A 17,069-nucleotide genomic window follows, 5' to 3' on the forward strand; every position below is an offset into this window, starting at 1 on the left:
AAGACAAGATACTGCAGACGTGGCAGCAGACTGTCCTATTGAAGGAGGAAGACATAAAATATCACAAGTACTTCAGGCTCTCTGCAATTATTTGAAAATCAGGCATACTACAACTGATGGGAACAGGGGAGTGCATTGCTGAGGGAAAAATTTAAAAAGTAGCACCAGCACCTAGTTTAACGAGTTGCAACTACAAGGGGTATTAAAATTCAGTTTTTTCAAGACTGTAGAAATAAGGGAAGGATGAAGGAAATTAGACTTCTGTTACTTTGTGGATAAGGAGGTGAAAGCTGGTCACAAAGAGGAGGATGAACACCAGCCTTTCTTGGATTCAGTTTTCCCAAACAGGCTGATCATGACAGGGTATTTGGAACGCTTAAATAGAAGGAAAAGAACACAAGCTGGGATAGCAGACAGAGGTGAAATATGGGGAGGGAAGCTGAACACAGTCAAGTCATCAGGGTCTCTTGAAACTGGACCCTGAGTACCTGTGAGACAGATGAGACCACTCCTGGACTTTAGCTTTTATCTTTAAGAACTTGTGAAGGATGAGGAAGGGCAAACCTAAACATTAAAATGAGGAAGCCTGTCAGCTTAACTTTGATACATGATGAAATGCTCCAGAAAATTATAAGTCAATTTGTAAACACCCAGAGGATAATAAGCTGATAGAAAACCAGCCAGTGTCGACTTGTTAAAAAAAGATATGTGTCAAACCTCTCTAGTTTCCTTTCTGAATGGAGTAAGAGGTGCAAGAGATAGAAGTAGTAGGTATGTCCTTAGTAAGGCTTTTGGCAGTGTTGCGGAAAGCCATGTGTCATTCTTACAAGTAAACAGGGAAAAAATTGTCTAGGTTAAATTAGTGTGATGCAGGTGAAGGACTGGCTGAAATACTGTGTTCAAGGAATAGTTACTGTTTGCTCAGCAGATGGGGAGGGAGCCTGAAGTGCAGTGCCCTTCGTTCTGCCCCAGGGCATGTGCTGCTCACGGTTTTCGGAAGTCGTGGATGATGGACTGGAGAGTGCAGTGTGTGAGGGACTATAAGCTCCAGTAAGCTCTGGATGTTGTGGAGGGCAGGTTTAGAGTCCAAAGTGATCTTGATAAGATGCAGAAATGGTTAAAATGGGTAAGGTGGGAATTCAGCAAATGTGAGTAAGAAGGTCTGCGGTGAGGAAAGGAAAACAAGTGTATGTGTGCAGATGAGGGATATCTGAGTAAGTAACAGTAATGTGAGAGAGCACATGGTGTTGGGATATCACAAGCTGGATATGAGTCAGCAGTCTGATACGGCTGGGGAGAAAATGGGGAAGAGACCAGACTTCACTATAAGTGGGAGTCTTGCATGTAAGCCATAGGAAATTCTTAACTCTTTTGTGTTGGCTCTGTCGCTTTGCTGGGATAGTGTCCAGAGCCGGCTTCACACCATGAGACAGTATAGACAAACTGGAGACAGCCAAGAAGAGAGCTGTAGGAGTGAGCAGAGATTTAGAAAAGACCAGTGAGGAAATATTGAAAGAGTTAGGTCCGGGATGCAAGGACAAAGTTGGAAAGAGGCAAAATCTTTCAGGTATATTGAAGGATTTGTAATATAAAATCATAGTGGTGTTTACCTATGCCCTTTCTACCTACCCAAAGGTAAAAGGGAAAGTAATTAGTTCAGTTTGCACCTAAGGAGGTTTAGTTTGTGTATTAGAAACTTAGCGTAAGCATATTACAGTGAAGTATTTAGGGGGAATGAGAGTAGAAGGAGGGCTGTAGGTGTGAGGAATAGGTAAGAGGCAACTGTGAGGATGTTTGTCTTTGCCTCAAGGAGGGGTAGACTAGACAGTCTTTCTGAAATCCACTTCAGTTCTCTCTATGGTTCTGCCCACCAAAGGAAAACACAAATTAAAAATGCAAAACAAGAATAAAAATGATTTAAACCAAGGGTTCCTTTTTGTTAATTTGAACTGTGATTATATTCAGCATTTTAAATAACCCTGGTTTAAATTAATCCCTTATGTTGCAGTGTTAGCATCTTCTATTTATGGAGGTCTTTTACAATACCTTTTTATTTATTAAAAAAAAAAAATGCTCCTTGGTGTGATAATCTCCTTGAGTATGAGTTATACAAGTAATGATGAAGAGGCTAAGATGTTCTTAAAACTGTTCTGAGGTAGTTGCTTTAATGCCTTAGTTTTTCAGTAAATTGGCTGAATTCATGTTGTAAAAACTAGACATCTCTTGAGACAATATTGTCCTAATAAATACCAATTTCTTAAATAGGTAACACTTGCATAAAGAAATTTCCCCTCTCTAAAAATGAACTACTCGCCAAGCACGCAGCTCATCCAGACGGTAGCCTTGTATATCTTACTTTATCCAGGGCTGTACTGGTGACATTAATTCAATGAGGAGACCGGAATGGGAGCCTGTTAGTTATTTTTCATGTTTGATTTTCTTCTCTGTGAAACTAATATAAAGATGGTTATGTGAAGCTAATTATACCTCAGCTTTTTATTTTCTGCTGCTGAGTGAAATCATATAGAAGGATTATTTTTTCCCTTTTCCCTGAAGAATGGAACATTTGACCACAATTACCATTTTGTACATTAGATTAGAGCACCTTGCTATCTATTACCACAAGTGATTTATTAGTACATAGGGCACACTGGGAAAGTGTCTGACTAGCCAATGGGACATAGTAATCACATAATGCAATGCCTGCAGAATCAAATTCTGTTTGATGTTTAATATTTACCCAAACTGCAAAATAAGACTTCAAACAAACAAACAAAAATCTTCAAAAAGGGAAGCCCAAAAGTAAGGTGAAACCAGGTAAATGCTGGAATAAATTTTCCTCTTACAGGAAATCTGTGCTGAGCAAGGCATCCAAGGGAAGGGAAGCGCTGCTTTCTGCCCTTTCACATTCTGCTGTCCCCGGCTGTCCTGCTTCCTGTGTCTGCCTCTCTGCACATATGTGCAACCCACCTAAGGAAACAAATAGAAACGACTGGTCCCAGTCTGGCACTTCAATCCCTCAAGTTGATTCTGATTGGGAAGGTTTCTTGTGTATAATAATAGGTTATACAGACACTCAAATTTGTGCTTCTGTTAGTGTGGAGGGCACATGCTCACCTGCTGGCACAGAAGTGCTGTCATCCACTGAGCTCCATTTAGCCAGGTGCCAAGCACCTTTCATCTGAGAAAAAAGGATTCTTAACAGCCACTGCTAAAGATGTCTCTCACTGCTATAATGTATTAACAGCAGGGATGAAAGAGTTAATTCATTTTCCATCCATAATTTTTTTCTTTGTAGAACTGATTTGACACAGTCTAGCAGGGTGCTGTTACTGAAAAATTGAAGCACCAGGTGTGATTAAATAAGATCACACGTTTCATTCCCTCTTTAATTTCACATCACCCTTCAGCAGCTGTACCCCTTTGCTTTCCTATAGCTGGAGAACGTATTGCATTTACAGCAGGCAGCTTGCCGCATTGGTAGCATGCACCATTGGACTGTTGCGAATCAAATCTGTTTGTGCACACAAATTATTTATTGTTTGATGGACCAAACTTATTAATCTGTTTATTTCTCAAGAGTAGAAAAAACAGAGTGCATTTGGGTAATGGAGACAAACTTAGCATGGTTCTTCAGTATTTTCAGAGGTTCATGCATGCAGCAGAACAGTTTTCATTTCACTGGAAAGAGAGTAAAAAGGTGAAGTGGACTTGGGGTCCTTTTTGCTATTCTTACCAAGCATATGTCAATAGGATCTGATTAAGTTGCCTGCTTCCCTGAGATTTCATGGCCTGCCACTGACATAAGGAGACTGAGCCAGTGCCCTCCTGGCCACTGCAGAGCAGCAGTACTGACACAGCACACACTGGGTCAGAAAGGTGCCACTGGGGCCACAATGGCTATTTGCAGTTAGAAGCTGATTGCACAAAATGAAAACGATCAGGATTTTAATTTTCCATTGCTTTAGAATAGTGTTCCTATGAAAAACTGAATTGGATTCTTAGAATATTGCTGGTAGTTATTCAGGGCAACATTTCCACTTCCAGACTCTGGCTGGCCTCACTGCTCAGCCAAAAGCAACTCAAAACAAAGAGAATTATCTTTTAATTTTTCCCAGTCCTCAGAGGAGGAGGGGTTTGTTTGCAATACTCTGACACCATTATTTGCGGTAAAAAGTTTGTGCAGATATAACCGTGCCCTGCCTGAGTTGTTCCAGTGCAGCTCTGCCATAATTAACCCAAAGAACAGAAGTCAGCACTCTGTTGTGCATCAGTATACAATCTGCTGGATTACCATCCTGTGGTGTCATCTCCAAGGCATACTGTCCCTGGGAGCATGTGTCTCTGAAGAGGCCTGCTGCTGTAACTTTGGCTTGGTTTTCTCCTCCTGTGCCTCTGGTGCTGGACTCCACTGATTCCCTGCTGCACTTAGTGGTGATATCACACATTTATACAGCTATGATGTTTCATGATGCAATATGGTAACGCTTCTCAGCAATTCTGAGCAGCGTTTGCCTGTTGCCTCTTTATAAATGTGGGTGTACAGCAATCTTGCCTGTTCTCCAGCACCCCTGACCCCCTGTGTGAACAGCCAGTTTTGCTCACTGAGAACTTGTCAAAATGCATCTATCAAAATTAAACAGGTGAATTAAACAAGTAAAATTGTACCTAAATACCATAGCACTTCGTTCCCAAGTGGACAGGGGTTTGTTTGCTGTAGCGTTATTCCCACATAAAAGAAAGAAGATGCCAGGAGAGGGTGACAGAAGGAGTTTGGAGATTCTAGGGATACATCTGGGCCTGCGTTTGAGTATAAATGATGCCTGTGAACACCTGTCCCTTCTTAAATTTTATCTTGGAAGCAGCGTTGGGACCAGCTCATTTGATGTCCCCTGTTTTTTAAATTAAGCTCTGCAGATAAGACTGGCTGCCTGTAGTGCAAGGCTGTCCTTAAAAGTGAGCTGACATTTATGCAAACATGACTTAGTTCACGCAGGAAAAGATACTTTTTGATCTGTGAGAGTACAAAAAATAAAACTCCATAAAACTCCAAAGGAAACCATTTTTCTTTTCTTTATGTTAGTAGACCAGTCTTCACAGGGATGGAGGAAGCTGCTCTGACCTTTCTTTCCCTGTGTGATACAGACTGAGTGTGACTGTTTCATCTTAAGTGAGGCCAGTATCAAATCAATGGTTGGAACTAACTGTGCCAGTTTCTGCGTAATTATTGCCATATGCAATGGGCTGTTTTCTGCAAATACTTATACAGTGACTCCGAGTTGTCTACGATTTACTGCTGTTAAGACGAATGTGATTATTTATTAACTGTGTATTCACATGTACACAAAGGAAGTGTTTCAAAAGGTGAAATTATATTTCAGTAATTGTTTCTTATTATGCTCTGGATTTTTTAAAATTGTCTTTTGAAGTCGCAGTGAAGGGCTTAGGAAATCTTTCAGGTTGTGAAAGTTACCCAGTAATGTCAGCCTAAAGTATTAAAAAGTCCAGTGTGACCCCCTTCAGAAATAATGAGGTTTAAAGGAACCCATATTTTGCCCTGGATGTTTTGGGAATATGAGTGTTTAGACTATTCGTGGTTTCAGGCTGAAGCATTAAACCTTTTAAAAAACCAAAGCAGACGTTTTCATGCCACTCCCTAGTTTGTGGATCTGTTGCTTTAAGGGAAATGCTAGATTAATATTGGGAAAGTTGGCAGTAGCCCTTACTCCTCTTGCCAATGCGAAGCAGGGTGTTATTTTCCCTACTGCTTTTCCCATATCCTTTCTTTTCTTTAGGTGGATGAACTTCTCTTTCTTGCTCAAAAACCAAATGGATTTGCCATTGGTGCTGCTTTAATGCTGTTCTTTTCCTCTCCACATACAAAGCAGCCTTTGCTCACACCTGCTGTGAATCATAGAATGGTTTGGGTTGGAGGGGACATTAAAGATCATCTGATTCCACCCCTCGTGCCAGGGGCAGGGACACCTTCCACCAGACCAGGTTGCTCAAAGCCCCATCCAGCCTGGCCTTGAGCACTGCCAGGGATGGGACATCCACAGCTACTGTGGGCAACCTATGCCAGCGCTTCACCACCCTGACAGTGAAGAATTTCTTCCTAATATCTAATCTAAATCTACTCCCTTTCAGCCTAAAGCCATTCCCCCTTGTCCTATCACTACATGCCCTTGTAAAAAGTCCCTCTCCAGGTTTGTTGTAGGCTGACTGCAACTCTTTGAGTGCAGCCATCCAGCCAGTTCCTTAACCACTGAATGGTCCACCCATCAAATCCATGTCTCTCCAATTTAGAGACAAGGATGTCGTGTGGGACCGTGTCAAGCGCTTTGTGCAAGTCCAGGTAGATGATGTCAGTTGCTCTTCCCTTATCCACCAGCGCTGTAACCCCATCATGGAAGGCCATCAGATTTGTCAAGCACAATGTACCCTTAGTGTCACCAATCACCTCCTTATTTCCCATGTGCCATAGCATAGTTTCCAGGAGAATCTGCTCCATGGTCTTGCTGGGCATGGAGATGAGACTGACTGGCCTGTAGTTCCCCAAGTCTTCCTTTCTTCCCTTTTTAAAAATGGGGGTTATGCTTCCCCCTTCCCAGTCAGGGGGAACTTGACCAGACTACCACAACTTCTCAAATATGATGGACAGTGGCTTAGCCACTTCATCCACCAGTTCCCTCAGGACCCATCTCATCAGATCCCATGGACTTGTGCACCTTCAGGTTCTTTAGATCATCTCAAACCTGATCTTCTCCTACAGCGGGCAGTTCTTCATTCTCCAAGTCCCTGTCTTTGCCTTCTGTGGCTTGGGTGGTGTGGCTGGAGCACTTGCTGGTGAAGACTGAGGCAAAAAAGTCATTGAGTACCTCAGGTTTCTCTATATCCCAGGTAACCAGGTCTCCTGTTTCCTTCCAGAGAAGGCCCACATTTTCCCTAGTCTTCCTTTTATCACCAGTGCACATGTAGAAGCTTTTCTTGTTGCCCTTGATGTCTGTGGCCATCTTGGGCCCCTCTTCCCTGCAGGGCTTTATCCCATGGTTCTCTACCAAGCAGATACGTGAAGAGGCCAAAGTCTGCTCTCCTGAAGTGCAGGGCAGTGATCTTGCTGTAAGCCCTCCTCACTGCCCTAAGGGTCTTGAACTCCACCATGTCATGGTCACTGCAGCCAAGTCTGCCCTTGAGCTTCACATTCCCCAGCAGCCCCTCCTTGTTGGTGGGAACAAGATCCAGCATGGCACCTCTCCTCATTGTCTCCTCTATCACTTGGAGAAGGACTTTATCGTTAATGTATTCCAGGAACCTCCTGGATTGCTTATGCCCTGCTGTGTTGTCCTTCCAACAGATATCGGGGTGACTGCAGTCCCCCATGAGGACCAGGGGCTTGTGAACATGAGGCTGCCCTATCTGCCCACAGAAGGCCTCCTCTGCATTGTCTTCCTGGTTGGGTGGCCTGTAGCAGGTCCCCACTGTAATGTCACCTGTCCTCATGCAGAGCTCCATGCACTCCAGCTGGTCATTAACAGAGAGGGTTACACGCCCTCCTCGTGTCCCCTGCCTGTCCTTCCTAAAGAGCCTGTATCCTTCCATTCCAACACTCATAAGAGCCATCCCACCACATCTTCATGATGCCAGTAAGGTCATAGCCCAGCTGGCATCCGCATGTCCCTAACTCCTCTTGTTTATTCCCCATGCTATGTGTGTTAACACTGAGGCATTTAAGCTGGGCCCCCAGTGAAGCTGACTTACTGGCTGGAGTGGCTGGAATTCCCTTGTGCTGCTCTTCAGGTGCTCTCCTGCTGACCTGTGATCCCTCCCCAGGCTCTGGGCATCTATTGCTGGCATCACACTGGTAGGAGTGGGATGAATTGATGTTCTCCTCCCCCTCCTTCTCCCTGAGGAGAGCACAACATCTGTTTTGTTTTCTCAGTGGAGAGAAACACATTCTCAAGAAATTCTCCTCTTTTCCTGCTTGCTAACAACAAAAGAGATTTTAAAGCATTTAGTGTTTCTGGAGAGAGGAAAACACAGTGGAGCCCTAGACAGGAAAAAAAACAGACATGGAAAAATAAATTGGACATAATTTGAGCTATAATTAAAGGTCTCAAAAAGAAGCCGAACTGCCAAGTTGGAAAGAAAAATGTGCATCTTGAAATAAAGTACCTTTATGGAAGGATGTGCTTGGGGTTACAGTGTAGGACTGCCATTCAGGACATCTTGGCTCTATTTCTGCTCTGGGCTTCCTGGGCCATACCATACTGGAAACTTAACCCTTATTTGCCTTGGTAGTCCATATATAAAATCTGATGGTATTGTGAGTCTCGGTATTTCATAGTGCTTGTAAGCACAAGGAGATGATAGGAGTTACTTAAATAGAAGCTGCTGTGGCATTGCAGTGATGGCAGGTTTTTTTTGTTTATTCCATTGAAAAAGAGTTCATCTGCTTTGAAATATGGGGAAAAGTGTTTAACTGCATCCCTGGGTAATTGTTGTGTTGTTAGCATAGTGTAACCTTCAGCTTCAGTAAGGGGTCCTACTTCAGAATGACTTAAAATGTAAAGTGAAAAAGAGTGCTTCACAGAACCTCACAGAGAAGGACCTTATGGTCAGCCTGCTAATGCTGTCCCTGCATGTCACATGTGACTTTGAAAGCAGCAGATGTTGTTACATACTATCTGCTTGATAGTTAGAAGCCAAACCAAAACCAAAGACTCTGTGCTGAGCTGTCTGTGCTTGATAGTTAGAAGCCAAACCAAAACCAAAGACTCTGTGCTGAGCTGTCTGTGATCTGGATGAGGGCAGGTTTCACATCTGAGAGGGTGCTTCTGCTGTGACACGTAATAGAAGCTCACAGGCTGCAGGGTGTGACTGGTGGGAGCGTAGGGCACTCCTGCTGCTTGGAAAATCCATATGTGCAGCTTTAAGCTTTGCATTGCAACGTACCAACGGTCCCATTTGTGATATGGTTAGACGTGGTGTCTTACAGTTCCATCATTCATAAATTTTTAAACCCATGTGAATAAATCCAAATATTTTTGTCTTTTAAAGGTGACCCACAACTCTAAACACGTTTACAGGTGAATACCTCAGCCACTCTGACAACATTACTGATTTGCACTCAGCAAATCTGGCTTTTGTGAGACAAATGAAAAGTTTATAATGCACTGTGACTTCCTTCTGGAGGACAAATCAAAATAAATCAAAGTTACTCTCTCCTTTTCTCACTGCTAGTATCAAAACTGTCTCCAGATGAACATAGAAATGTGCTAAGAGGTAAAGAAAGGTGTGGATTTCAGTGGCATCTTGGTTTAATCTTTTTATAGCTGTGTTAGCAAAAATGCACATTCCTGGGTGGTTATTGTGTGTTTGAAGGGCCAGTAGAAATTACATTTTTCGGAGGTGTCAGAGTTGGAGGTAGTTGTTATTAGTATTTCAGGACTCTTAAGTTACCAAGCATACTCTTTGTGTATGTTTCTGCAGATCAGTTTGAATCATCTTCTGTATTTAAAAATTCACCTTACAGTTTCGTGACCTGCTAGAAATCTCGCAACATGGTATTTATGTTAACTGGTGAATTTGGGACACACGCTGTGGTTTAAAAATACAATAGTCGGGCTCTTGGGTCCATTTGCTGTAACATTTCCATGGTAGTCTGAACTTTGCACCACTGGTGGCAGTTCTGTCCCCTCTGCTATGATACGTTGTGATACACATATACATTTCCTAAACCTACCATTCACTTCCATTGTTTTCTCTGTTTGTTGCTAGAGGAAATCATCAGACTTCCATCTTTGCCATCCACGTGTCCGTTGCTGAGGACAGTATAGCTTGTGGATAAGCAGCAAAGAACTGTGGAACAGAAATACTTTTTAAAAAAAGTAACAACTGAAGAAACCCTGACTACTGGAAACAGAAGATTCAGAACTTAACATTGGTTGAGTTGCAGCAGAAGTAATGAAGTGTGAAATGTGCTATTCCCAACCAGTACGCCATGCTGCTTTAATTTACAGAATATATAATTATATAACATTAACATTCTGGTACATCAGTCTTTGACAAAAATTGAAATGAAAACAGACAAATGCATGAATCTGTTTATAAGACAATTATTCTAAGAGCAGTGGATAAGAATACAAACTTGAATAATTTTCATTATTTTAAGCTTATGCCTTTGAGATCTTTTGATTTTGTAGATACTCACATGCTGTTGCAAACCAACTTAGTTTAGTAAACCTTTACTAAATGCTTATGGAAGTCCTTCCAGCATACTTCTAACTTAATCTGAATCCTATGAGCATAAGACCAGGAATCTGCTTTGAGATCTGCTTTTGAACTTCAGGGATAAGCTACATGTGAGATTGGTTTTCCCAATCAGACCATAGTCCATTTAGACTAACATTCAGCCTTTGGCAGTGGCCTGAATGAGCTGGTTAACCAGATGTACAATGCTACAACAATGACAATGAAGAGCACCACATCCCATCGCTCCAGGCATCTGTATTAACCACAGAGTCGTTAGAATAGGAGATGTCCTTCTATTTTATTTGCAAAGAGACGACAAATGTTTACTATTAATGGTTCCCGCTATATGATTACAGAGGAAGAGGACAGAATCCTGTTCTAACGTTCTGCAGGCAAATTTCTCTTCTGAGACACCGTTAGGTCCCAAATTGACCTACTGTGCTTGTGGTGTGGTCCAAGTATCTTTTATTTAAACCATTTTTGAGAAAATCCACTGAGTCTGGATTGCTCAGGAGACTCCTAGCAGTCTCTGTTGTTATTTCTTCCATGTAGCTGAGGCCAGAAGTAAACAGATGATTGAAATCAGATTGGATGGCTTAGGAAATGAATATGCTTTTCTAACATGCCCACTAATGGAGAAGTCTCCCCATCACAAACCTGTCACCAGGGCATCCACTCTCCTCAAAAGGCCAAGTGACTCGCTTTCCAAGGCTAGTCAACCTCTCCTCCTCCTTGGATTTGATGCTTCCTCCTAGGGTCAATTTAGGAGGCCCGGAGTTGCATTTTTTAAGGTTTCTTTTTTGCTCATACCTTACAGGTTTTTTTCAGCTGAAGAATAAGTAAGTCCCCAGGCTTTGTTTTGTTGTGATGTTTTGGTTTCTGGTGTTGCTTTTGTTGAGTTTTTTCCCCAGATGTGTATTAAGAATCAGATTAGCTTTCATCTTTCAACTGCTTGATAATGATTTATACAGAGCCCATAGACAAGCTAGGGGATACAAAGTGCATATGCACAGTCTGGTTGGGTCAAGAGATGACCTTTCTGAGTTTCTGTCTCCAGAGGAAGCAAAATTGTTTAGTCTCTGGGATGCTAACAGGGCGGTGCTGAGAGACAAACTAATTTTGGTAGCATCATGCAGAAAAAAACCCCTCTGAAATTTAATGACCTTCTGTAGGGGAAAAAGGCTTTAGGCATGAAGATACAATCAGAAATCAACAAGACTGTCATCTGGGGAGTGGAGAGAGTACAGAAAAAGAAACAACTGGAATAGGCTGTATGTTTGAGTTTACTAAAAGGTACTTTTTTAACATAGAAGCACAGTTGACAGAGCAAGTAAGGCATGGTTTTCAGCATACCGCATTGCTGTATTTAAAACACAGCTCTTGATCCTTCACAAGGAATGAAATCGGATTTTTATTAAGGAATACCTAATGATTAGATATGTTGCACATCATCAAAGGCATTGAATAAACACAGTGCTAAATTTTGAGTAATCAAATGGTATATGATAAGCAGGAGGAAACTGGGGAGCAAAGTAGGAAGTTGTACTGTATTTGGGGAAAAGGGTATGTTTCTGACAGGAGCAACAAGAAACACGTTCCTGAGGCAGGTGGTCAGACTTGTATGTTTTTGTGGGTATAATACTTTAGAGGTGGATCTGGTTTGAAAAACAAAATAAAGCAACTGTTTAGAATATTTTTATAAATGAATAGTTTTCTTACTTGTACAGATTATGCCAGCATTCGTACAAGAGTGGATGGTGTCACAGCATGGGGATGTTTGGGAATAGAATTGTTCTCTCTTGCCTTGGATCAGAAAGGTTCTTAGGGAAAAAATCTAGGTCGAATAGTAATGGAAAACAGATGAACCAGGTTTCACAGATCATGTAGTCCATCCCTTTTCACTGAAACAACATCAGTACGTAGAATTTATAGTCCATATAATTTATATGGAAAATGGATGGAGTTATTTTTAGTTGGCAATATTAATGGTTTGATAGTGTATCACAAATGTCAGCTATACAATGACCTATTATAATACTAATTGGACATATAATGTAGCATCCATACAGCTGCTGATGGACAGGATAATGGGATGGTAACTTACTCAAATTGATTTATGTGTCACCAGACCCTGGCCCATGCACTTCAGCAGTGACCAAGATAAATAAGCTTATTCTTACAGAGATGGTAAGGCTGCACGTCTTCAAGAATACAAGCCTGCATACTGGTCCTGAGTATTTGATCCATCTCTGTGAAGAGGAGATCACGTTGTTCCTGCACCACTTCAGGGGCTCTGATATTGGAGCCTGTCTTAATGCAGAGATTAGGACAAAGCAGCTCCTTGGAGAATGAGTTGCTGTGGGACTTCTGTAGCTGCTATTCCAGGTGGTGCAAGGTCTCACTGAAACTCCCACTGTGCGTATGGCTGACAGATGCTTCGGACTGGCACAACAATACCACCAACTTTTTATGATATATGTGCCAGAGGAATTCAACATATCCCCGAGCTAGCTCAAGTCTTTCTATGTTCCATTTAAGAAATATTGACAAAATGGGCCACATTATCTCTCAAGTCATTAATATATAACTTATGAAAGGATCTGGTCAAAAAAAATAAATAAAGACAAAACTCTAAACCAAACCTATTTTCTGCTCCTATGCTCCTTCTGCTGGTTATGCAGAAGCAGTAAACAAGCCCTATTCCCAGAGCTGTGCTGACAGCGCTGATGATGGTGGTGCACAAATTAGGAGGTAAACAAAAAGCCGTGTTAATTTCAAGCTCCATTAGAAACAGGCGGTAAAAAAAAAAAATCAATGTCTTCCAAACAGAAAAGGTCAAAATTGGTAGGGAAAGAAAGTTGGTTTTCCGGTAGGTATAAGACTTTTTAATTATTATTATTATTATTATTTCTTTTAAATTGGGTGTAAGCAAGAAGAAGCTACTGGTCAGTGTCAATATTAATGACTAATACACTGAAAATAAGCAACTAGCAAAAGTTGTTTTTAAAGAAAAATACACTCAGCTTTGGCTCAGGTTGAAATTCTTGTATTTAAAGGCTGGTTTCTATTTTAAATTTTGCCTGTAGGTTCTGTGGATATTCAGTTACATTTATAATCTTGGCATGACACATTTGAGGGATCATTCTTTTGAAAAGTGTAATCATCAGATTTCACTGTTTTCTCTTGGCACAGTCTATTCTTGGATCCAGATCCTTGAGGCCTGTTAGTTTAAGTTTTAGGCTTTGTTGTGCATCCAGATTAAGTCTGGAAATACATGTGTGTCATTTTGTTATCAAGTCGTCTAGCAGAGGATGACAGGAAGAACAAATACTGCTTTATGTGTTTTTGGTTTATGGTAGTGTGTCACCTTCAACTCCGCTGACATTAAAGGTTTATCACTTCATGTGATCTTTGCTTTGCATATTAAACTAAATTTCACGTGGCCATGTTAAATTATGTATGGTGATGGAGTTCTGTGGCCACAGTGTTGGGAACCAGTTCTTCAAACGTGAGCACATATGCAAAAACCTTGGCATGTAAGCACCACAGGCTACAAGCTTACAGAGCAACGTTACTGGCTGTCTTAAGCGTTTGACAAACTGGTGGTCTTAGCAAGGCCACAGATGTTCTGAAAATTATTATTATTACACTTACTAATTATAACTCTGCTATAGTTATAGATGTTTAGTGTAACCTCTTTTGATCAAGAGCAGCGTTGGGAACAAGGCTGATTGTTAATGCTTCTTCGTTCTCCAGCACCAGCTAGTCACAGCATTTTGCTAACACTTCATAGTGTTCATCCCTGTGTAGTAGGCAAAAATCCCCTCTACAGTATAGGACCAAGACACAGGGAGTTCAAAGGCCATGTTTTATACATAAGAATGTATTCATGTGATACCTAGATCGGTTTGAAACCATCTTCAACAAAAGTATGGTCAATATTTTTGTAGCAGAGTCAGGATCTCTGTGGTAGAGCACAGATAAAAGATACAAAGTGATCCCAGCTCAACACATTTCCTTCCAAACAGCTGCATCTCCTCATTGTGTCTTCATCTCACCCCTAAGACACAGCTTGCACTTCTAATTGTCATTCCCTTCAGTGGACATTAGTATGCTTGTTAAATTGGCCATTTGTGTCCCAGAACTCCCCTGCCTGTCCGGTGACTCACTCAGACCTGCATTTTGCACACCCTCGGGAAGCATGGAACAAGTTATCGCTGCACTTTCAGCTTCTGGTCCTAAAACTGTTGTGCATCGAATTCAATTCTCCCTTATTGCTTGATTAACCACTTAAAACTGCAGTTGTGAGAAAAAAGTGACTTTTTAAGAGAGGAAGAAGTCTAAAAGGATCTGGTCTCTCCTATGGATTTCAACATCATCTTGGTTTTCTCTTGGTTTTACAAGTTATTAGGTTTTTTGCTTTTTTGGTTTGGTTTGGTTTGGTTTTTTGGGGTTTTTTTTTGGGGGGGGTTGTGGGTTTTTTTTAAAAAAAAAAGGTTTTGCAAGTTAGTATTTTTGCTCCCTCGCTGTGCCGTCCTGCAAACCTTACCTGCCTGCCTCCTGTTTCTTAATGCAATCACCACCAGAAGAGACTTACTCTACCTGAAATTGTAATTAAAGCATAAAGGTAACATACAGGAGTCAGTTGACCCATCCATAGTTGCCCTGGGAGTATATTGCTATCAGCAGTCAAATCTTGTTCGGCCAGGGAAGTGAGCAGTAGTGATTTGAGACTGTGTAGAAAGCCGATATGCTGAGTGCCAGTTATCAAAAGTTCCTCTGATCTGTTTACTTTCATGTTCAGGTTTCAGCTCTCTAGGTTAATGATGGCCCATTTTGAGAACATGACATTTGTATTTATTTCAGAAAATGATACCTTTTGTCTCTCTAGAGTAGACAATGTTGTGTTCTGTCAAAACTTCAGTTATAAACATCCTTCCATCTGCAAGTCTGAGGCCAAATACTGCCCCTTGAAATCATGAGAAGCTAACTCCCGGTGAGTCCCGGGGTTTGGCTAGCTGTCTTTTTGTGTCTTTCTGATAATAAATTATGAACATCATGTTGAAAAAGACTTTGTGAAACTAGCCTTCATGACATCTAAGTAGTAATGACTTCAGTGAAGCTTGAGGGCATACAAAGCGCTCACCGTTTACTACTACAGTGAATTCTTTCACAAGGCTTTTTTCTTCTGCAGCACAATTAATTTTACGTTTCATTTACTGACATTGGCATGCACTTAGCTTTATAATATTAGTTAAAATTGGCTTATGATGTCAGTCTTATTTTTAGCACAGTGAAAGCAGGGGAATAATTGAAGTGTGCTGTTGTACAATTTAGGGCTTGTGGTGGACTTGGAGAGATGAGAATGCACCATTCCTGTTTCAGTTGGCCTAGAGGGAATAGTTCTTCTCTTTAACATTTCATTGTAATCTTTCCGATGATACCTCAAAATGTCAGCCTGTGCCTCATAGCTTAAGTTCCCAAAATAACTTCTGATGTACCTCAGAAGTTTAAAAATTAAATCTCAGTGATACACACCAATAACATTCGAATCTGAAAGGCTGTTGAAGTTCAGTGTATCATTTATTTTGTTTTAGTTCTTTTTTCAGTTCTAAGTTGTCTCCTGTTTGTTAATACCAACAAGCCGGAATTATAGACTGCCACAGGGTACTGTGCTGGTCATACTGAAAAGCTTTACCAGGTTGTGGTGTAATATTCTAGTGAAGTCTTAGTAACTTTCCAGGATGAAAAGGAAATAAGTATTTTGTCTGGAGTTTTCTTGCTTGCTTTATGTGATAGTGCTTTGGTTCTAGAATGCCTGTTTTAGCTTTTCTGCAATGAAATGAATGCATTAGGAGGTCAGTCAAGCATTGATTAAAATCTGATTTGGGGCTCACACTGACTTCCACAAACTTCCTTAAATCTTGTGATGACTTGGAGAAAGGGACATTCATAAACGTTTCCTGTCAGGAGTGATGTCTCATCAGGAGTCTGAAGGAGGAAGAACACTGAGACATCTACACGTGAATGGCATCCTACTTGACTTGCCTTCAGGGAAAATAATGTATGTAGATCATAAGGTTGGCTCTGTCTTTCAAGTTTATGGAAACATTTACCCCTGTGTTTGCTTTTCCCTATGAGATAAAGCAAGCACTGGGAAGCGCTGAAACTTGGTGTATTAGGATGCAGAACACACAGAGCTCAAAGAGCTATAAGACCTTCATCAGTTGAATGAGTCGGTCCGGGCTGACCTGACCTCACTTGGACTTTTTCTGTTAGAAGAGTAGGTTATTTGCTGGAGTCATTCTGAACTCTCACTATGAAACAGTTTTTCTGCTGTGCTCATATCTAAAAGCTATCTATTTTTATTGCTGTCTCTATCTGAAATATTTCAGGCTAATGAAACAATATGATTGTTTTTATCTCCAAAGTATTTCATTTCTACTGAAGAATATCATACAGAAGAATGCAAATATAAATCTAAGTGGTTATCTCTGCTAAGCTGCTTTTAAAATAAATGAATTAGCTTAGTAAAAAACTGGCAAATACATGCCAAACATTTTGTGAGGATCGCTGATTGTGAAGTTTTGTTAAACTGTGCTTTCTTCAAGCATGTACAAAAATAGCAACTTTGGAAATCATGAAGCTGTGTCTTTTTCACCACTGAAGCTATTATGAGACTGCAGGCAGCATTCTCATTCCCTTTCTTACCCTTTGAAAGCTGAACATCATCTCAGAAATGTGAGGAAGAAGTAAGCGTGGTGCTTAATGTAACGGATTGCTCAAGAAATAGGTACTATTTGCTGTTTTAAGCATTA

The 17,069-nt window shown here is 41.0% G+C and overlaps 1 protein-coding gene across 5 annotated transcripts in view; it reads left to right on the forward strand.

Moving 5' to 3' along the window:
- Window positions 1–17,069, forward strand: part of SAMD12 (sterile alpha motif domain containing 12) — a 174,057-nt gene that overhangs the window by 106,258 nt on the left and 50,730 nt on the right. Inside the window, exon 6 of one of the 5 annotated variants that reach the window (XM_055705017.1) lies at window positions 9,778–12,022. The exons of 3 other annotated variants lie outside the window; for them this stretch is intronic. In XM_055705017.1, the coding sequence (XP_055560992.1) occupies window positions 9,778–9,836 (59 nt within the window). In that variant the 3' untranslated portion in view covers window positions 9,837–12,022. Of the gene's footprint in view, window positions 1–9,777; window positions 12,025–17,069 lie in introns of those variants that run through there. One more of the 5 variants, XM_055705020.1, reaches the window with a different exon arrangement.

The sequence above is a fragment of the Falco cherrug genome, chromosome 3, assembly GCF_023634085.1.
Source record: "Falco cherrug isolate bFalChe1 chromosome 3, bFalChe1.pri, whole genome shotgun sequence".
In the NCBI taxonomy this organism is placed as follows: Eukaryota; Metazoa; Chordata; class Aves; order Falconiformes; family Falconidae; genus Falco; species Falco cherrug.